At 39.6% G+C, this 23394-nt stretch overlaps 2 protein-coding genes across 2 annotated transcripts in view; one reads left to right on the top strand and one right to left on the bottom strand.

Annotated features, from left to right (window-relative positions):
• katnal2 (katanin p60 subunit A-like 2) overlaps positions 1-8487 on the top strand; it is a 9077-nt gene extending 590 nt beyond the window's left edge. The window contains exons 2-12 of the mRNA XM_073829277.1: positions 19-36; positions 139-229; positions 329-393; positions 2786-2884; positions 6419-6482; positions 6614-6732; positions 6849-6940; positions 7072-7182; positions 7261-7423; positions 8095-8197; positions 8307-8487. Of these exons, the coding sequence (XP_073685378.1) occupies positions 19-36; positions 139-229; positions 329-393; positions 2786-2884; positions 6419-6482; positions 6614-6732; positions 6849-6940; positions 7072-7182; positions 7261-7423; positions 8095-8197; positions 8307-8446 (1065 nt within the window). The 3' untranslated portion in view covers positions 8447-8487. The remainder of the gene's footprint in view (positions 1-18; positions 37-138; positions 230-328; positions 394-2785; positions 2885-6418; positions 6483-6613; positions 6733-6848; positions 6941-7071; positions 7183-7260; positions 7424-8094; positions 8198-8306) is intronic.
• A 143-nt stretch (positions 8488-8630) lies between these two features.
• On the bottom strand, positions 8631-21934 carry hdhd2 (haloacid dehalogenase-like hydrolase domain containing 2). Its single transcript, XM_073829667.1, has 7 exons — positions 21901-21934; positions 21122-21224; positions 17717-17925; positions 9760-9844; positions 9421-9637; positions 9007-9070; positions 8631-8912 (listed from the first exon to the last, which is right to left on the bottom strand). Coding segments are annotated over exons 1-7 (792 nt in total). The 5' UTR covers positions 21902-21934; the 3' UTR covers positions 8631-8799.
• Between the last annotated feature and the right edge of the window lie 1460 nt (positions 21935-23394).

Here is a 23394-nt window from a genome sequence, read left to right as displayed (position 1 = left end):
TCCCTCTTCTGAGAAGAGGGAACACACATGAGAAAGGTCTCCCTAGGATTGTTTATTGCCTCAGAAAAGAATATTTTGTCATCATGTACTGTGCAGTTTCAAACCCATATGACTTTCGTTCTTCATCAGGGTCATCAGGTTGATTACAGGAATCTGATTCATGATGCAGTTAGAGGTGCCGCTAATGACTCACTCCTGCCCTGCGCAGATTTCTCAGTAGGTCAATTGTGTGTTACAGTCAGGTTCAAAGCAACTTAAACTCTGCTGGAAGCTGTTGTGGTGTAGAAAGTAATTCTGAAACATCCCTCATCTCTTTATGTGACAGGAGCGTTTGCTGAAACCTTCACTGGGATGAACAGTGACATGAGGGAACTTGCGGCAGTTATTAGCAGAGTAAGTCAGTGTTTATGAAATTACTTCAATTGTGTGACAGTTTGGAGCTTTATTAGGGAAATATTATGAAGTCTGACATTTTACCATTAAAGTAATATTTAAAAAATGAAAATGACTTAGCATTAAGATAAAGAAGCCTTTTCAGGATGTCTTTTTTTTTTTTTTTGCAATATATTATTTTAATGACAGTTAAGCACATTACCCCACAATTGTTTGTTTGTTTCTTTTATCTTCTTATATATATATATATATATATATATATATATATATATATATATATATATATATATATACAGTGCCTTGCAAAATTATTCATACCCCTTCATTTTTTTCACATTTTTTATGGTGCTGCCTTATGTTAAACTACTTTAAATTACTTTTTTTTCCCACATCAATCTACACTCCCTACTCCATAATGGCAAATCAAAAAATAGGTTTTTAACATTTGTGCAAATTTATTAAAAATATAAAACTGAAAAGATCCTGTTGCATAAATATTCATATTATTTTTAATAAATTTGCACAGATGTTAAAAACCTACTTTTTGCTTTGCCATTATGGAGTAGGGAGTGTAGATTGATGTGGGAAAAACAGTAATTTAAAGTAGTTTAACGTAAGGCAGCAACATAACAAAATGTGAAAAAAATGAATGGGTATGAATAATTTCACAAGGCACTGTATATATATAATTTTCAGTTAAGTGCCTTAACTGCTCATTAGTACAGTACAAAAAATCAGTCTGAATTGACAAAACTGTATTTTAGAATTACTGTGTGAATTTAAATTACTGCCCACACACTGAATAAAGATTCAGAGTGAAAATTCTACTAGAAAAATGATATATACACACATATTTTGCAAAGCGAAACAAAGTACAGTACATTTTGAAAACTGCGCTTTTAAATAAATAAATAAAATAATTATATACACTACCAGTCAAAAGTTTTTGAACAGTTTAAAGCCTGCATTTATTTGATCCAAAGTACAGCAAAAACAGTACAATTTTCAAATATTTTTACTATTTAAAATAACTGCTTTCTATTTGAATATATTTTAAAATTTAATTTATTCCTGTGATTTCAAAGCTCCAGTCACATGATCCCTCAGAAATCATTCCAATATTTTGATTTGCTGTTAAAAAAAACATGTATTATTATTATGCTGAAAACAGCTGAGTCTAATTGTTTTCAGGCTTTTTTGATGAATAGAAAGTTTAGAAGAATAGAAAAAATCTTTTGTAATATTATAAATATCTTTATCATCACTTTTGACAAATAAAAGCATCCTTGCTAAATAAAAGTATTAATTTCTATCATTTCTTTCCAAACCAGTTATACTAACTTTAAGCTTTTAAATGGTATAGTATATAATGCTACAAAAGTTTTTTTTTTTTTTATACATTCTGATTATTGAAATCCTAAAAAAAATGTACTCAACTGTTTTAAATATTGATAATAATAATAGTAATAATATAAAATGTTTCTTGAACAGCAAATTTCATGTGACACTGAAGACTGGAGTAATGATGCTGAAAATTTAGCTTTTATCACAGAAATAAATTACATTTTAAAATATATTCAAATAGAAAACAGTTATTTAAAATAGTAAAAATAATTCAATTTGTTTACTGTTTTTGCTGCTCTTTGAATTAAATAAATGCAGGTTCGGTGAGCAGAAGAGACTTCTTTAAAAATGTATATTCTAATTTGCAAAGTGAAGTGCTGTGTATTTTAAAATTATTTCAATATTAAAATATTTTTATTTAATTTATTAATTCAAATAATACGTTTATAAGTATTATAAAGTATTATTTATATTTACTATACTAAAATAAGACTTTAATAAGACTTTAATTTAGAGTGTGGTCAATATTTTTGATCATTTGATTATTGTTTCACGCACCTACAGCATTACTATGTATTTGAGTGCAACCATCCATTTCTATTTTTGCTTTAAAATCAACAAAAAGCAGAACATTACAGGTTTTTTATTCACTATATGAGAATTGGAAGGGAAAATGTCATAAAAATAAAGTCACAATGCAAAAAATCTTGATGGGTCTCAAATAAGCTCATCTTCAGTTGATTTTGATGTTTCATTATACAATATTTTACATTTAAAGACAAAAATAGGACAACCAGGTCCGATAATGAAAAATATAGAGAGCAGCATACAGTCTTTTTTATAATATAGTGTGTGTGTGTGTGTGTGTGTGTGTGTGTGTGTGTGTGTGTGTGTGTGTGTGTGTGTGTGTGTGTGTGTGTGTGTGTGTGTGTGTGTGTGTGTGTGTGTGTGTGTGTGTGTGTGTGTGTGTGTGCAGATACATTCAGAAGGTGGAACATGTATTATTGAAGCACTCCATTTCATCTTTCTCTCCTGTCTCTCCATAAAGGATATCTATTTACACAATCCCAACGTGCGCTGGGACGACATTATAGGCCTGGAGGCTGCCAAGCGATTAGTCAAAGAAGCTGTCGTCTACCCCATTAAGGTGCTTGGCTGCTAAACACTTTGGTATTTCTCAAGCTGCCGCCTGCCTTCGATTCTGAATACATCTCCACTAAAGGCTAGAGGAAAGCCGGGCTCAGGGTTATTTCTTAAGATGACATGAAATCTATACCTGAATACCATCCAATCTGACCGCTCACATATCTGGCTCATCTCTGGCCTCTCTGGTGATGACTACAAATCCACAATGCGCTACTGACAAACAGGAAATGCAAACGTTATTTGTCTTCCTCGACTCAATCATGTGGTGAAGGAGCCTGTTGTCATAGAGAATTACCTGGAAATTCTGCTGGCACAGCTTATTTTGGCTTGTAGCACATAAAGTAAGAACTGTATGAAGAATATGATTACATCACATTATGCTAAATGACATCTTGGGCTTGGTTTTATCAATACTTGGACCTTTTCATGTATTAGATAAAGTGGTGTCTAACAGTTAATTGGTCGATGAAAATATTACTTTTTGTTATTCACCTTAGCATGAAGTCAACAAACACTATTGATTATGGTCTGTTTTTAGTGCTCTTTGCTAAGGCAGCTCTCAGAGAAAGGTGTGCAAACATTACCTGATATCTCCACTGAAAATACCCTAGCCTAGCAACCATTTATAAGACCTCAGCGGCTAACTAACAATTGTGCCATTACAATTAAAGCACCACAGCAATAGCCTAGCAACACTCTTACAAACACATTGCCTAGCAACACCCTACTAAGAAAACCTTAAAAGCTGCCTAGCAACACCCTAGTATCCACCCAGAACACCCTTATCAATGCCATAACAATCAGAGCACCACAACAATAGCCTAGCAACACCCTTACAGGCGCTAAGAAACCTTAACAGCTGACTAGCAACACCCTAGTAACCACCCAGAACATTATAGAAACCAACTAGCAACCACCTAAAACACCTTATCAATGCCATAACAATCAGAGCATTACAACGATAGCCTAGCAACACTCTTACAGGCATTTAGAAAACCTTAGCACCCAGCTAGCAGCACCCAGCTAGCAACACCCTAGTAATCACCCAGAACACCTTATCAATGCCATAACAATCAGATCACCACAACAATAGCCAAGCAACACTTTTACAGGCGCTAAGAAACTTTAACAGCTGACTAGCAACACCCTAGTAACACCCACAGTAATAGCCTAACAAAACTCTAACAGGCAGTCAAAAAACCTATACAGACACCTAGCAACACCCTAGTAACCACCCAGAACATTATAAAAACCAACTAGCAACCATCTAAAACACCTTAATAATGCCTTAACAATCAAAGCAACACAGCAACAGTCTAACACCACTCTTACAGGCACTCAGAAAACCTTAACAGCCGCCTAGCAACACCCTTGTGACCACCAAAACTTTGTAGCAACTATCCAGAACACCCTAATAATGCTGTAAGAACTACTATCTATCAGTGCCATAACAATCAGAGCACCACAGCAACAGCCTAACACCACTCTTACAGGCACTCAGAAAACCTTAACAGCCGCCTAGCAACACCCTTGTGACCACCCAAACTTTGTAGCAACTATCCAGAAAACCCCTAATAATCCTCTAAGAACTATTATCTATCAATGCCATAACAATCAGTGCACCACAGCAACAGCCTAACACAACTCTTACAGGCACTCAGAAAACATTAACAGCCACCTAGCAACACCCTAGTAACCACCCAGAACTTTAAAGAACCAACTAGCAACCACTAAAGCACCTTAATATTGCCTTAACAATCAAAGCACCACAGCAACAGCCTAACACCACTCTTACAAGCACTCAGAAAACCTTAACAACTGCCTAGCAACACCCTAGTGACCACCTACACTTTGTAGCAACTATCCAGAACACCCTAATAATGCTCTAAGAACTACTATCTATTAATGCCATAACAATCAGAGCACCACAGCAACAGCCTAACACCACTCTTAGGGTGTACTCACACTAGGCAGTTTGAAACGTGCCCGAGTGCGTTTGACCACCAAAGCGCGGTTTGTTTGACTATTGTGAGTGCTCCGAACCGTGCCCGGGCTAGGCTCAATTAGCCGTCCCTGGCCCGCTTGGAAGAGGTGGGCCAGAGCACGGTTCAGTTGGACTCGGGCGCGGTTCGCATGCATTGTGAGTGCTAACTGTGCTGAAGCACGGAACAGGATGTGTGATGTCACGCTTCTGTGAGGTAATCAACGTTTTTGTAGTCCGTAATCAGAGCTGCAAAGTCATTGCTGCACTTCAACTGGTAATTGAAAACCTCCTCATACGAGCAGCACGATTGCGTGAAAATTTCCGTGCCACAAAGGCGATAGACCTGTTTAACAATAGGCGTTGAGAGGGCTGTGGACCACCGCGGACCAAACGATTTAAAATAATTATCCACAAAGTAAACTATTTTGCGTTCAGCGAGAGCGTTGCTCTTCCTGTTTATCCTGAAACCATCGCAACATAATGACGTAAGCGTGCTCCGGCACGAATGCTGAAACCCTATGTGAAAGCAGGCCAGAGGGGGAGTGGGGAGTGGGGACAATCGTACTCATGCCCGGTTCAGGGCAACCGTGCCTAGTGTGAGTACACCCTTTGAGGCACTCAGAAAACCTTAACAGCCACTTAGCAACACCCTTGTGACCACCCAGAACTTTAAAGAACCAACTAGAAACCACTAAAACACCTTAATAATGCCTTAGCATAATGCCTTAGCAATCAAAGCACCACAGCAACAGCCTAACACCACTCTTAGAGGCACTCAGAAAACCTTAACAGCCGCCTAGCAACACCCTAGTGACCACCCAAACTTTGTAGCAACTATCCAGAACACCCTAATAATGCTTTAAGAACTAATATATATCAATGCCATAACAATCAGTGCACCACAGCAACAGCCAACACCACTCTTAGAGGCACTCAGAAAACCTTGACAGCCGCCTAGCAACACCCTAGTGACCACCCAAACTTTGTAGCAACTATTCAGAACACCCTAATAATGCTTTAAGAACTACTATATATCAATGCCATAACAATCAGTGCACCACAGCAACAGCCTAACATCACTCTTACAGGCACTCAGAAAACCTTAACAGGCGCCTAGCAACACCCTAGTAACCACCCAGAACTTTAAAGAACCAACTAACAACCACTAAAACAACTTAATAATGCCTTAACAATCAGTGCACCACAGCAACAGCCTAACACCACTCTTACAGGCACTCAGAAAACTTTTAACAGCCGCCTAGCAACACCCTAGTGACCACCCAAACTATCTAGAACACCCTAATAATGCTCTAAGAATCTATCAATGCCATAACAATCAGAGCACCACAGCAACAGCCTAACACCACTCTTATAAGTACTCAGAAAACATTCACATTTAGGACATTTTAGAAATGGTGTAGCAACACACTTATAATCACCTAACTGTTTAGAAGTATCACCCAGATAACCTAGTAACACCCCTACAACCACCTAAAACACCATAGCAACCATCTAGTTCTTACCACTAACTGTCTATCCTTTTTTTTTCAGTATCCACAGCTGTTTACTGGAATTCTGTCACCATGGAAAGGTTTACTCCTCTATGGACCACCAGGTCTGACGTTTCTGTTTTATGTTTGTATAGGTCCATTTGTACAAGTGTGAATATTCAGTCCCTGAATAAAAAACACAACTCATTTTGTGTGTAGTATGATCTTAATGCGATGACTGCCCCTCCAAAATCAGGCACAGGAAAGACGATGCTGGCCAAAGCTGTAGCCACGGAGTGCAATACAACATTCTTCAACATCTCTGCATCCAGTATTGTGAGCAAATGGAGAGGAGACTCTGAGAAGCTAGTTCGGGTCAGAAGAGACATTATTTTCTCAGATTTGCATTATTTTATTGTTTTATGAGATGTGTGGGGGAAAAGTTGTGCTCAGCAGAACACTGATTTTCTTCTTCTTGTGATTCTCCGCAGGTTTTGTTTGATCTGGCGAGATATCACGCCCCATCCACCATTTTCTTGGACGAGCTGGAATCAGTGATGAGCCAGCGAGGGGTTGGCCAAGGGTGAGCATGAGCTAGTAACTTTCACTAACAGTAATATTATAAAACTACCTAAAATCTCACTCCTAGAACTAGAACATATTATATATCTATTAAATTACACAATTTCTGTTTTGCTCTTTTACATCTTTAAGAGGTGATCATGAGGGCAGTAGAAGGATGAAGACAGAGTTACTAGTTCAGATGGATGGACTGGCACGTTCAAATGATCTGGTGTTTGTGCTTGCTGCCTCAAACTTACCTTGGTGAGGAGTGACTGTTAGGAAATTGTATAATTTTCTTTGGTTACTGCTTTCTTTATAATCTTTCTAATTTGTCTGCAGGGAGTTGGACCATGCCATGCTGAGAAGACTGGAGAAACGGATACTGGTGGGTCTACCGTCTACCCCTGCCAGACAAGCCATGATCAGTCATTGGTTGCCTCCAGTTAGTAACACAGGTGCGGTGGAGCTACGGACAGAGCTGGACTATGACTCGCTGGCACAGGTGAGAGAAATCATGTGACTGAGGTACATCCACTAGACAAATATAGACAGACAGACAGAGAGACAGATAAATAGATAGACTGATAGCAAGGCAGACAGACAGACAGATGAACAAAAAGACGGGCGGACGGACAGATAAGTAGATAGATAGATAGATAGATAGATAGATAGATAGATAGATAGATAGATAGATAGATAGATAGATAGATAGATAGATAGATAGATGGATGGATGGATGGACGGATGGATGGACGGATGAATGGATGGGCGGATGGATGGACAGAGACAGATGGACAGACAAATAGATAGACGGACAGACAGATGACAGATAAGTAAATAAATAGGTGGACAAACAGATAGATAAACACAGATATACAGATAGATGGACAGACAGATAGATAAATAGGCGGATGGACAGATAGATAGACAGACAGATAGACAGACATATGGAAAAGTAGATAGAAAGACAGACAGGCAGATAGACAGACAAGCAGATAGACAGGCAGATAGATAAACAGATGGACAGATAAATAGACAGACAGGCAGATATATAGACAAAAGGACAGACACACAGATAGATGGACAGATAAGTAGACAAATAGGCGGACGGACAGACAGATAGACAGACGGAAATATAAGTGGTACTGACATTTTCATGTCCTGGTATTTCAGGAGACAGGAGGTTACTCTGGGTCAGATATCAGGTTAGTGTGTAAGGAGGCCGCTATGAGACCTGTACGAAAAATCTTTGACGCCCTTGAAAATCACATTGAAGGTAAGAAATATGCCACGTCCCGTTATGAACGACATTAAACTGCTGTTTCATCACGAAATCCTGTTTTGTCCACAATTCACAGTCTCCATTACCCCATGCATCTTCACAGGTCAGTCCAATATGCCGGTTATTGAACTAGAAACTGTGACCACAGCAGATTTCCTGGAGGTGATTGCTCACACCAAACCGTCAGCCAGATGTCTGATGGATAGATACTCGGCCTGGGAGAAAGAGTACGAGTCTGTCTGACACATGATCTCAGCACAATACATGGACTATTATTAGAGCAACCAACAAATGTTTTTTATTGCACTACTACCTACTCTTTTATAATGACAAGCTGTGTTTTGTTACTGTGAAATTAGTCTCAGTATAAAAACATTTGAATGAAAATAAGACTGCAATTAAGTGAAGGTGAGCATATTAAAAACTATTTCAGTTTTTTATTTTGTTTTATTTATTTGTTATGAGCTAGATTGATTCACAGGATAAGTGCATTAGAATAAATGCATAAGGAGTGCCGCAACATTATAATGGACAGTTAACAATAATCAAATTACACACAACCAATATTACATTTTCCTTATTTGTCAGTTTTACAATTATTTAGATACTAAGAGATGTTCAAGTATATGACTGACAGCCTCTGGGAAACTGTCACAGGTCAGGTGAGGTGCTGGGTTAATTTTACCCTCATCACCAGGTCTGTATTTACCTGCAAAAAAAAGAAAAGATTATTATTATGCAGAACAAAAAACTTTAACTACTGCATTATGCAAACAAAATTGCATATTTAGAAAGAGGCCTACCAGTTTTCACCAAAATTCCCAGCATTCCTGCATTTTGTGCCCCACCAACATCATCTCTGGCATCCTGCGCAAAAACAGTTTGGTGTTTTTTTTTGTTTTTTTTTTCATTATTATTATTATTATTAAAACTATAAAGCAAACTAATTCAGTCATGCATTCAATCTTGAGTTTCGTAAAGGAATGACCATGTTTATCCAATATTTCAACAATAAATAAAAAATAAATAAACCATATTTTGCATAAAGAGAATTAAGGTTTTTGCACTGTGATATACTTAATATTTATACTGTTTTTAAATAAATAAATGTCCTACAATATACTTTTCCTTCATGCTTTTTTTTTTATAATCCATGTCCTTGACAGACTTTGTGAGATTCATCCAAATGTTACGGTCCTATGCATATTCATACTCACATCTCCAATCATCACAGCCTCCTCAGGTGAGCAGTTCATGTCTCTTAAGGCCTCCAGGAAAAAGGCTTTCTCTGGTTTACCCACCACTGTAGCTTTAGTGTCAGTCGCATATTCAAGACCCGTCACAAATGGACCTGGCCCCAAAGCCAACCCATCCTTTTTTTTATAGTATCGTGCTTTATGGATGGCAATGAGGGGGGCACCATCTAAAACGAGTCTGAGAAAATGTGATGATGATTAGCAGCAATATTTCAACCACTCAATGTGAAAATTTATATATTTAGATGTTGTTTTAATGTTACTATCGATATCTTCTAAGTTTTTTTGTTTTGTTTTTACCGGAAAGCTTTATTGAGTGTCTGGTAGTTGAAGTGGTCAGGTGCTAATCCAATCACAACTGCATTAGGATCCGATGTTTCCAAACCTGCAGCATAGGAAAGTATGAAATCTACACACACAATTATATGACAAACATGGAAAAAAAAAAATTTCAAATCTTCCGGTTTTAATATAAAAAACAGATGGACAGACAGACAGACAGACAGATAGATAGATAGACAGACAGACAGACAGACAGACAGACAGACAGACAGACAGACAGATAGATAGATAGATAGATAGATAGATAGATAGATAGATAGATAGATAGATAGATAGATAGACGGGCAGATAGACGGATGGAAAGATAGACTGACACACACAGAAAGACAGACAGACAGATAGACAGACAGATGGACAGATAGACAGACAGATGGACAAACAGACAGATGGACAAACAGACAGACAGATGGACAAACAGACAGACAGATAGACGGACAGACAGATGGACAGACAGACAGATGGACAGACAGATAGACGGACAGACAGATGGACAGACAGACAGATGGACAGACAGACAGATAGACGGACAGACAGATGGACAGATGGACAGACAGATAGACGGACAGACAGATGGACAGACAGATAGATGGACAAACAGACAGACAGATGGACAAACAGATAGACAGACAGACAGATGGACAGACAGACAGACAGACAGACAGACAGACAGATAGATAGATAGATAGATAGATAGATAGATAGATAGATAGATAGATAGATAGATAGATAGATAGATAGATAGATAGATAGATAGATAGATAGACAGACAGACAGACAGACAGACAGACAGACAGACAGACAGACAGACAGACAGACAGATGGACAGACAGACAGATAGACGGACAGACAGATGGACAAACAGACAGACAGATGGACAGACAGATAGACGGACAGACAGATGGACAGACAGACAGATAGACGGACAGACAGATGGACAGACAGATAGACGGACAGACAGATGGACAGACAGATAGACGGACAGACAGATGGACGGACAGACAGATGGACAGACGGACAGATGGACAGACAGATAGATGGACAAACAGACAGACAGATAGACAGACAGATAGCCAGACAGACAGACAGACAGACAGACAGACAGACAGACAGACAGACAGATAGATAGATAGATAGATAGATAGATAGATAGATAGATAGATAGATAGATAGATAGATAGATAGATAGATAGATAGATAGATAGATAGACAGACAGACAGACAGACAGACAGACAGACAGACAGACAGACAGACAGACGGGCAGATAGACGGATGGAAAGATAGACAGACAGACAGATAGACAGACAGATGGACAGATAGACAGACGGACAGACAGATGGACAGACAGACAGATGGACAAACAGACAGACAGATGGACAGACAGATAGACGGACAGACAGATGGACAGACAGACAGACAGACAGATGGACAGACAGATAGACGGACAGACAGATGGACAAACAGACAGACAGATGGACAGACAGATAGACGGACAGACAGATGGACAGACAGACAGATAGACGGACAGACAGATGGACAGACAGATGGACAGACAGACAGATGGACAGACAGATAGACGGACAGACAGACAGACAGATGGACAGACAGACAGATGGACAAACAGACAGACAGACAGATGGACAGACAGATAGACGGACAGACAGATGGACAAACAGACAGACAGATGGACAGACAGATAGACGGACAGACAGATGGACAGACAGACAGACAGATGGACAGACAGATAGACGGACAGACAGATGGACAGACAGACAGATGGACAGACAGACAGATAGACGGACAGACAGATGGACAGACAGATGGACAGACAGACAGATGGACAGACAGATAGACGGACAGACAGACAGACAGACAGATGGACAAACAGACAGACAGATGGACAGACAGATAGACGGACAGACAGATGGACAAACAGACAGACAGATGGACAGACAGATAGACGGACAGACAGATAGACGGACAGACAGATGGACAGACAGACAGATGGACAGACAGATGGACAGACAGATAGACGGACAGACAGATGGACAGACAGACAGATGGACAGACAGATAGACGGACAGACAGATGGACAGACAGATAGATGGACAAACAGACAGACAGATGGACAAACAGACAGACAGATAGACAGACAGATAGACGGACGGACGGACGGACGGACGGACGGACAGACAGATAGATAGATAGATAGACGAGCAGATAGACGGATGGAAAGATAGACTGACACACAGAAAGACAGACAGACAGATAGACAGACAGATAGACAGATGGACAGACAGACAGATGGACAAACAGACAGATGGACAGACAGACAGATGGACAAACAGACAGACAGATGGACAAACAGACAGACAGATGGACAGACAGATAGACGGACAGACAGATGGACAGACAGACAGATGGACAGACAGATAGATGGACAAACAGACAGACAGATGGACAAACAGACAGACAGATAGACAGACAGATAGACAGACAGACAGATGGACAAACAGACAGACAGATGGACAAACAGACAGACAGATAGACAGACAGATAGACAGACAGACAGATGGACAGACAGACAGATGGACAAACAGACAGACAGATGGACAAACAGACAGACAGATAGACAGACAGACAGATGGACAAACAGACAGATGGACAAACAGACAGACAGATGGACAAACAGACAGACAGATGGACAGACAGATAGACGGACAGACAGATAGACAGACAACGGATAAGTAGATAAATAGGCGGACGGACAGATAGATAGACAGACAGACAGATGGACAGATAGACAGATGGACGGACGGACGGACGGACAGACAGACAGACAGATAGACAGACGACGGATAAGTAGATAAATAGGCGGACAGACAAATAGATAGATAGACACACGGATAGAAAGATGGACAGACAGATAGACGGACAGACAGATGGACAAACAGACAGACAGATAGACGGACAGACAGATGGACAGACAGATAGACGGATGGACAGACAGACAGATGGACAGACAGATAGACGGACAGACAGATGGACAGACAGACAGATGGACAGACAGATAGACGGACAGACGGACAGATGGACAGACAGATAGATGGACAGACAGACAGATGGACAAACAGACAGACAGATAGACAGACAGACAGACAGACAGACAGACAGACAGACAGATAGATAGATAGATAGATAGATAGATAGATAGATAGATAGATAGATAGATAGATAGACAGACAGACAGACAGACAGACAGACAGACAGACGGGCAGATAGACGGATGGAAAGATAGACTGACACACAGAAAGACAGACAGACAGATAGACAGACAGATGGACAGACAGATGGACAGACAGACAGATGGACAAACAGACAGACAGATGGACAGACAGATAGACGGACAGACAGATGGACAGACAGACAGACAGATAGATAGATAGATAGATAGATAGATAGATAGATAGATAGATAGATAGATAGATAGATAGATAGATAGATAGATAGATAGACAGATGGACAGACAGACAGACAGACAGACAGACAGACAGACAGACAGATGGACAAACAGACAGACAGATGGACAGACAGATAGACGGACAGACAGATGGACAAACAGACAGACAGATGGACAGACAGATAGACGGACAGACAGATGGACAGACAGACAGATGGACAGACAGACAGATGGACAGACAGATAGACGGACAGACAGATGGACAAACAGACAGACAGATGGACAGACAGATAGACGGACAGACAGATGGACAGACAGACAGATAGACGGACAGACAGATGGACAGACAGATAGACGGACAGACAGATGGACAGACAGATAGACGGACAGACAGATGGACAGACAGACAGATGGACAGACAGATAGACGGACAGACAGATGGACAGACGGACAGATGGACAGACAGATAGATGGACAAACAGACAGACAGATAGCCAGACAGACAGACAGACAGACAGACAGACAGACAGACAGACAGACAGACAGATAGATAGATAGATAGATAGATAGATAGATAGATAGATAGATAGACAGACAGACAGACAGACAGACAGACAGACAGACGGGCAGATAGACGGATGGAAAGATAGACAGACAGACAGATAGACAGACAGATGGACAGATAGACAGACGGACAGACAGATGGACAGACAGACAGATGGACAAACAGACAGACAGATGGACAGACAGATAGACGGACAGACAGATGGACAGACAGACAGACAGATGGACAGACAGATAGACGGACAGACAGATGGACAAACAGACAGACAGATGGACAGACAGATAGACGGACAGACAGATGGACAGACAGACAGATGGACAGACAGATAGATGGACAGACAGACAGATAGCCAGACAGACAGACAGACAGACAGACAGACAGACAGACAGACAGACAGACAGATAGATAGATAGATAGATAGATAGATAGATAGATAGATAGATAGATAGATAGATAGATAGATAGATAGATAGATAGACAGACAGACAGACAGACAGACAGACAGACAGACGGGCAGATAGACGGATGGAAAGATAGACAGACAGACAGATAGACAGACAGATGGACAGATAGACAGACGGACAGACAGATGGACAGACAGACAGATGGACAAACAGACAGACAGATGGACAGACAGATAGACGGACAGACAGATGGACAGACAGACAGACAGATGGACAGACAGATAGACGGACAGACAGATGGACAAACAGACAGACAGATAGACGGACGGACGGACGGACGGACGGACGGACGGACGGACGGACGGACGGACGGACGGACGGACGGACGGACGGACGGACGGACGGACGGACGGACGGACGGACGGACGGACAGACAGACAGACAGACAGACAGACAGACAGATAGATAGATAGATAGATAGATAGACGAGCAGATAGACGGATGGAAAGATAGACTGACACACAGAAAGACAGACAGACAGATAGACAGACAGATAGACAGATGGACAGACAGACAGATGGACAAACAGACAGATGGACAGACAGATGGACAAACAGACAGACAGATGGACAAACAGACAGACAGATGGACAGACAGATAGACGGACAGACAGATGGACAGACAGACAGATGGACAGACAGATAGACGGACAGACAGATGGACAGACAGACAGATGGACAGACAGATAGACGGACAGACAGATGGACAGACAGATAGATGGACAAACAGACAGACAGATGGACAAACAGACAGACAGATAGACAGACAGACAGATGGACAGACAGACAGATGGACAAACAGACAGATGGACAAACAGACAGACAGATAGACAGACAGACAGATGGACAAACAGACAGACAGATGGACAAACAGACAGACAGATGGACAGACAGATAGACGGACAGACAGATAGACAGACAACGGATAAGTAGATAAATAGGCGGACGGACAGATAGATAGACAGACAGACAGATGGACAGATAGACAGATGGACGGACGGACGGACGGACGGACGGACGGACGGACAGACAGACAGACAGACAGACAGACAGATAGACAGACGACGGATAAGTAGATAAATAGGCGGACAGACAAATAGATAGATAGACACACGGATAGAAAGATGGACAGACAGATAGACGGACAGACAGATGGACAAACAGACAGACAGATGGACAGACAGATAGACGGACAGACAGATGGACAGACAGATAGACGGATGGACAGACAGACAGATGGACAGACAGATAGACGGACAGACAGATGGACAGACAGACAGATGGACAGACAGATAGACGGACAGATGGACAGACAGATAGATGGACAGACAGACAGATGGACAAACAGACAGACAGATAGACAGACAGATAGACAGACAGACAGACAGACAGACAGACAGACAGACAGACAGACAGACAGACAGATAGATAGATAGATAGATAGATAGATAGATAGATAGATAGATAGATAGATAGATAGATAGATAGATAGATAGATAGATAGATAGACAGACAGACAGACGGGCAGATAGACGGATGGAAAGATAGACTGACACACAGAAAGACAGACAGACAGATAGACAGACAGATGGACAGATAGACAGATGGACAGACAGATGGACAGACAGACAGATGGACAAACAGACAGACAGATGGACAGACAGATAGACGGACAGACAGATGGACAGACAGACAGACAGATAGATAGATAGATAGATAGATAGATAGATAGATAGATAGATAGATAGATAGATAGATAGATAGATAGATAGATAGATGGACAGACAGACAGACAGACAGACAGACGGACAGATGGACAAACAGACAGACAGATGGACAGACAGATAGACGGACAGACAGATGGACAAACAGACAGACAGATGGACAGACAGATAGACGGACAGACAGATGGACAGACAGACAGATGGACAGACAGATAGACGGACAGACAGATGGACAGACAGACAGATGGACAGACAGATAGACGGACAGACAGATGGACAGACGGACAGATGGACAGACAGATAGATGGACAAACAGACAGACAGATGGACAAACAGACAGACAGATAGACAGACAGACAGACAGATAGATAGATAGATAGATAGATAGATAGATAGATAGATAGATAGATAGATAGATAGATAGATAGATAGATAGATAGATAGATAGATAGACAGACAGACGGGCAGATAGACGGATGGAAAGATAGACTGACACACAGAAAGACAGACAGACAGATAGACAGACAGATGGACAGATAGACAGATGGACAGACAGACAGATGGACAAACAGACAGATGGACAGACAGACAGATGGACAAACAGACAGACAGATGGACAAACAGACAGACAGATGGACAGACAGATAGACGGACAGACAGATGGACAGACAGACAGATGGACAGACAGATAGACGGACAGACAGACAGATGGACAGACAGATAGACGGACAGACAGATGGACAGACAGATAGATGGACAAACAGACAGACAGATGGACAAACAGACAGACAGATAGACAGACAGATAGACAGACAGACAGATGGACAGACAGACAGATGGACAAACAGACAGACAGATGGACAAACAGACAGACAGATAGACAGACAGACAGATGGACAGACAGACAGATGGACAAACAGACAGATGGACAAACAGACAGACAGATGGACAGACAGATAGACGGACAGATAGATAGACAGACAACGGATAAGTAGATAAATAGGCGGACGGACAGATAGATAGACAGACAGACAGATGGACAGATAGACAGATGGACGGACGGACGGACGGACGGACGCACGGACAGACAGACAGACAGATAGACAGACGACGGATAAGTAGATAAATAGGCGGACAGACAAATAGATAGATAGACACACGGATAGAAAGATGGACAGACAGATAGACAGACAGACAGACAGACAGACAGACAGACAGACAGATGGACAGATAGACAGACAGACAGATGGACAGACAGACAGACAGATGGACAAACAGACAGACAGATGGACAGACAGATGGACAAACAGACAGACAGATGGACAAACAGACAGACAGATGGACAAACAGACAGACAGATGGACAAACAGACAGACAGATGGGCAAACAGACAGACAGATAGACAGACAGACAGACAGACAGATGGACAGACAGACAGACAGATGGACAAACAGACAGACAGATGGACAGACAGATAGACGGACAGACAGATAGACAGATGACGGATAAGTAGATAAATAGGCGGACGGACAGATAGATAGACAGACAGACAGATGGACAGATAGACGGACGGACGGATGGACGGACGGACGGACAGACAGACAGATAGATTTAGTCAGATAGTTTTCAGTCAGTAGTTTTATCCATTGTAAATGTTCAGTCTGATCTGCCTCAAACAAGCTGTATAAATGAACAGGAAGCTGACCTGTGAAGTCCTCCAGAGCGCTATCCTCCACCAGCAGTAGGGGGCGCACTGCTCTCTGCTCCAGTAGATTACGGGCTGCAGTGAGCGATGTGAAGATCTCCTGCTCCTGGAGGTCAAAGTTCAACAGACGCAGTCGCTCAAATAAGGTCCTCTTACATTCCTTTGTGGTGTTGGTCACAAATTTTACAGCAACTGGAGCCTGTCTCAATCTGCACAAATGACATTGTTCATGTCTAATTAGTTACTATAGAATATTACAAATTAAATATCTCAGCTACATAACAACTGACACTAACAGCAGCGACACAATGAAAGACTGTGTTGAATGCAGTACTGTCTCATTCACCTGTGAGAAAACATTACAGTACAAAGCTTATAATATTACGATAACAATGCCTGTAATGGCTGCTTTTAGGCCAAAATTTCCACTCTCTTAGTGTCTGTTATGTCTGAAAACCTAACAGGGTGGACACATTTAGTGTGATAGTGACGGCAATTGATGTTTAAGTTGATGAAGAAGTCTATTTAAACTATGTTTTACATAGTGTTTCCACCACAACCAAGTTCAAACCAAATTAGTATCATAATTAGCTAAATGTGTTGTGATTGGTTAACAGTGCCACTGCGTTGCGATTGGCAAACAGCTTAGACGGCGTTTCAGTCCTGTCACGCCCCTTCCCAAAAAAGCAACTTACATGTACAACTGTTAACGCAGACTAGATTAAAGTGATTCTTACATCTTTAATATGGATATTTTTCTTACAAAAACACATCGGTTCACTACGGGAGGCTTTTACTGACCCCTCCAGGGCCATATGAGGCAATTTTTATTATAGATCGATGCACTTTATTGGATTTGTTTTGTACTGATGGACAGAAACACCAGTCTAGCTTGGGAGTGCCAGGATAATTTTTAATATAACTCCGATTGCATTCGAAAGAAGGAAGTCATATACACTTAGGATGCACGGAGGGTGAGTAAATAATATGCTACAGTAGTGCTGGTCCTTTCGTCAGCCTGCGAGATCACAGATACATCATTATTGTGCTCATTTATTTAATTATTTACATGCCTGAAACCAGCTCCAGCATAAGGCTAGTGAAGCTATCTACACTGTATGATGAATACATCTCTTACCACACACTGCACACGTCTACGGTGCAGCTCCGACACGGCGACCAGAACAGTTTGCGGACACTTTAGTCAATGCCTGCTTTTATACCAGCCACCCTGCGGCTCGCTGAAGCATCTCAGAAGCGGCTGTCCATGCTACATCGCTAAATTTAGGCTAATCCCCCACCTCATCCCTCCCCACCCATCAACGATTCAGGATTTATTTGAATGATATTCTAATGGACCATGTTGTGACATCATAACATCTGGAAAACAAACGCTGTAGTCCAAAGGAGCTGTTTGTTGTAGTTCTTGAAAAGTGATTTTTTTTTTTTTTTAAACTGAATATCTCCCTTTGGAGTGGACTTTGAGATTTGTAACTTTGTAGATGTTTTTTTATGCCAACACACCACACACTGGCTAAAGTTCAAAAAGTGAAAAAGGATAAAAGGACCCCTTTAAAACTGTGTTAATTATATCAGGAAATTCAAATAGTAAATGCCATATTGACACTGTTGTATTGTAGCGTAACAGACGCTGTAAAGGCGCCTCAGTTTAAACGGCAGCGGATCTTTACGGATATTTGACATCTGAAGGTATGTTACAAAAAAACAGTACAACTTACTGAAATATATCATGTATCATGTAATTGCCCATAGACGTACTGTACCCAAAATATAGCCAAAATAGTCAATTCGAGTTTGAATCGAATTGAAACAACAAAATAGGATCGATTTGTGACATCTGTCAATACTTCTCATATGGGATATCTTAATTTATGTATTTTTACCAGTGTTGGGGGTAACGCATTACAAGTAACGCAAGTTAAGTAATAATATTACTTTATCTATATTTATATCCAAGTAACTAAAGTAACGCATTACTTAATTACTTAATTAATTGACAAGAAAACATCTGAGTTACTTTTACCCCCCCCCCCCCCCATTTATTGATTAAAAGCTCTCCTGTCCCCATGTTGAGAGAAATCGTAAGATGTTACTTTAGCTCTAGAATAAATTTGAACATTGATTCATCTCACTCACTAAAAAAGCAGATACAGTATTCCTCAAAGCAGTGAAATTCAAGGCAAACCTGCAATAATGAAATGTTAAATAATACAAATATCCTATATGTATTTAAAGGAGGAGGTGAAGTGAGGCCAAGTATGGTGACCCATACTAGGAATTTGTGCTCTGCATTTAACCCATCCAAGTGAACACAGTACATTTCAATGACTCAATGATCTATGCTAAGCTATGCTAAAAGTGATATCGCCAGAACAGGAGAGCGGCTGAATGGATTTCAAAACGGTAAAACTCAACTTATTAACTCGGGGGAGTTGGAGAATGAGCCTATTTCCAAAAAAAGTGGAGTGTTCCTTTAAAAACAAACAAGCAAGCCCTGCCCAGATTTAAAAAGTAAGGCAAAAGTAACGTAATGCATTACTTTCCATGAGTAATGTAATTAGTTACTTTTTTAGGGAATAACTCAATATTGTAATGCGCATTTGGTTATTTTTTTCAGGAACCAAATGAGAACGTTCCCAGTACGTTCCCTGTAGGTTCTCTTTTTAATAACCTATAAAGAACGTTCTCAGAACGTTCCCTGCAGGTTTTTTTTAATTTTTATTTTATAACCTAAAAAGAACCTTCCCAGAACGTTCCCTGCAGGTTGTTTTTTAAGTTTTATTTTTATAACCTACAGAGAACGTTCCCAGAATGTTCCCTGCAGGTTATTTTTAGTAGTCATTACCATGTAAACGAATTAAAACTTTGCAGATGATTCTGATTTTTCTAATGCTGTAATGTTTTTTTTTTTCATCATAAACAAACTAGAATCTCATGTCCGAAATAAGTTTTAATAAGTGACATCAAAGTGGTCAAACCGCATTATAATGATAATAATTAAAATTTTATAGCTAAAATAAACCAAGGTTAAGTGTCTGAAAATCATATTATAAACAAGGTTAGGGGAACGTTCTGGGAACCTATGAGGAACGTTCCCAGTAGGTTCCCAGAACGTTCCCCTAACCTTAAGGGAACGTTCTAGTTACGTAAAGAAAACTTTCCTGGCTAACCAATAGGGAACGTTCTGGGAACCAAAAACTAATGTTCCCAGAACGTTCTGGGAACCAAAAATTGTTAGCTGGGGCTTTACTTTTAAAAGTAACTTTCTCCAACACTAATTTTTACTTCTAAAATATTTAAACGGACAGAAATGTCTCTTTGTGAACGCATCTTTTTGAATTCGTCTGCATTAATTACAAACAGACAATATTTGTACAAACTGACCGGGCTAAAGCCTCTTGAGCCCCAGGAACTGCAGCATCCTCGATATGAAGAGTTCCACTCAGATCAATGAGAACTGCTTTCAGCGCGCGACGAGACGCCATCACTGAAACTCACACAGACATAGGGAATGATATTGCTTTAAAAAGCTTTCTGAATTTACACGTACACTTCACTTCTTTTTTTTTTTTTTTTTTTTTTGTAAATGAATAGATAAATAAATGTTATCCACAGATATCCAGCTTAGTTTTAATAATAATTTTTGGCTGAATGGCAAAAAAAAAAAAAAAAAAGCAGATAAACCTGACTGACGATTTCGGATTGTAGGGATCACATTGTCAGTTTCCGAGTGTGCAATTAATGCTCTTATTCACATGAACTCTGGATTAAACACAATGAATCGCCTCCAGAACAACACTTCATCTCATCATCTGTGCTTGACATCATTTTAAGGATTTGCAAACCCTACATTTATTTAAAACGAGCTGCCAAACAACAAGAGCTCTGGATAAGGTAAAGCAGATTGCCTCAAACCATTCAATAATCATTTAATAATACAACGAATTAAAAGATCATGTAAATAGAGTCATGTGTGTGAGGGCTCGTCACTATATTTTTGTTTTAGGTTATTAATAACACCACAGCCGCTGTATAGACTACAAAACTAGAACATGCTGTTGATATTCGTTTCCAAACGAGTTGAATATTTGTATCACTAATATCAAAGAATAAAACGATGACTTGACCTAGCATTTGTACTCATTTCTTTGAACTACACTTACTTCCTATTAGGGTCCTTCTCTGGCGCAGTCTGACATTTGGATGTCCCCAGAAATGCCTGTCGAAAATATGAGCAACAAATGTTTTCTTTTTCAGTATTTTAGACTCTCTTAACCTATAATGAGTATATGTATTTCACTTATTTATTTTTGTCTAAGAGCACACTGGCTTTTGTCCACCCTGGCAGTTTATAATCATTTAAGAGGGATGTAAATGACAGATTAGTCACATGAGTAAAAAAAAACATATGCTGCGTGTTTAAAAAAAAAAAGCAGATTAAATAGCATTTAGAACATCAACTCCTATCTCTATTACCAATATTAGAATTTTTTTGTTGTTGTTTTTGTTTAACTATTAACTTTCAACAATCAAGATTCGTGCATAAAAATGTAATTTAAAATGTTATAATATATATATATATATATATATATATATATATATATATATATATATATATATATATATATTATGAACAAGTGAAATTTAAGACTTTTTAAGACCTTTTTAATAGCACCTTATATGAAATTTAAGACCTAAACCTGTAATGGAAATACATATATATTACATACATACAGTATATGTAGTATTTAATTTGTTTACTGTAAAAAGAAAACTAAATTTCAAAACTAAAATGTAATTAATGATATTTATTACTATTTACTTTCCATATCAGCAGGCAATATTCCACTCAAAAATATTTTTATAAGCAATATTATTATAAGCATCAGTGTTCAACTTTAACACAAAAATAAGCATTTTTTTTTTTATTATTTACCCTTATAAAGGTCTTTTTTTTTACTTTTTAAATGTATGCATCACCTTTCATTTAAAATTATTACAATTCAACAATAAATTCTAGGGCTGTTACCAGGTAGATGAAATGATTTACACTGCAAACTTACAAGTGCAATAAATAATGTTATAAGATGTGTTTAAAATACATTCATGAATTTACAAACAAGAAATATTTGGGGGAATCTCTGTTCTGTCCAATTACTGTAAACAGCCATTAGGTCCATCAGACCAAAGATATTTTAGGGGTAATCTCACCAATAATATTTAAAACCCATCGAATCTGAATTTAAGACATCTTAAGACTTTTTAAGGACACGCGGACAACCTGAAAATATTAAAAAACAATATATTTTTAGAATATGTAATAATTTAAATTTAAAGATATGTATCCCAAAAGATCCACTTTTTTTATAGAGGTAATGAGGAACTTCGCTGCCAAAAATATTTTTCTCTGCTACGATATAAATCCTGGGATTGGAGAAGTTTAAAGACACATCATCTTCAGTAATAACCATTAAGCGTAGATTATAAAAGGTTTAGGCTTTAATCGCTGCTCTGAACATATGGTTGTAATTCAGCGTTTTATCCGTGGTCTGGGCTACTGTTAATAAAAAGGTAGTGTAATCCTGATGGGAGTAATCTAGTGTTGTTAATGGACTCCATATGCTTCTAATCACTGCATCAAACATATAATATCAAAC

The sequence above is a fragment of the Garra rufa genome, chromosome 23, assembly GCF_049309525.1.
Source record: "Garra rufa chromosome 23, GarRuf1.0, whole genome shotgun sequence".
NCBI classification, from domain to species: domain Eukaryota; kingdom Metazoa; phylum Chordata; class Actinopteri; order Cypriniformes; family Cyprinidae; genus Garra; species Garra rufa.
The sequence above is the reverse complement of the archived record's forward strand: the minus strand, read 5'-3'. Positions and strand labels throughout refer to the sequence as shown.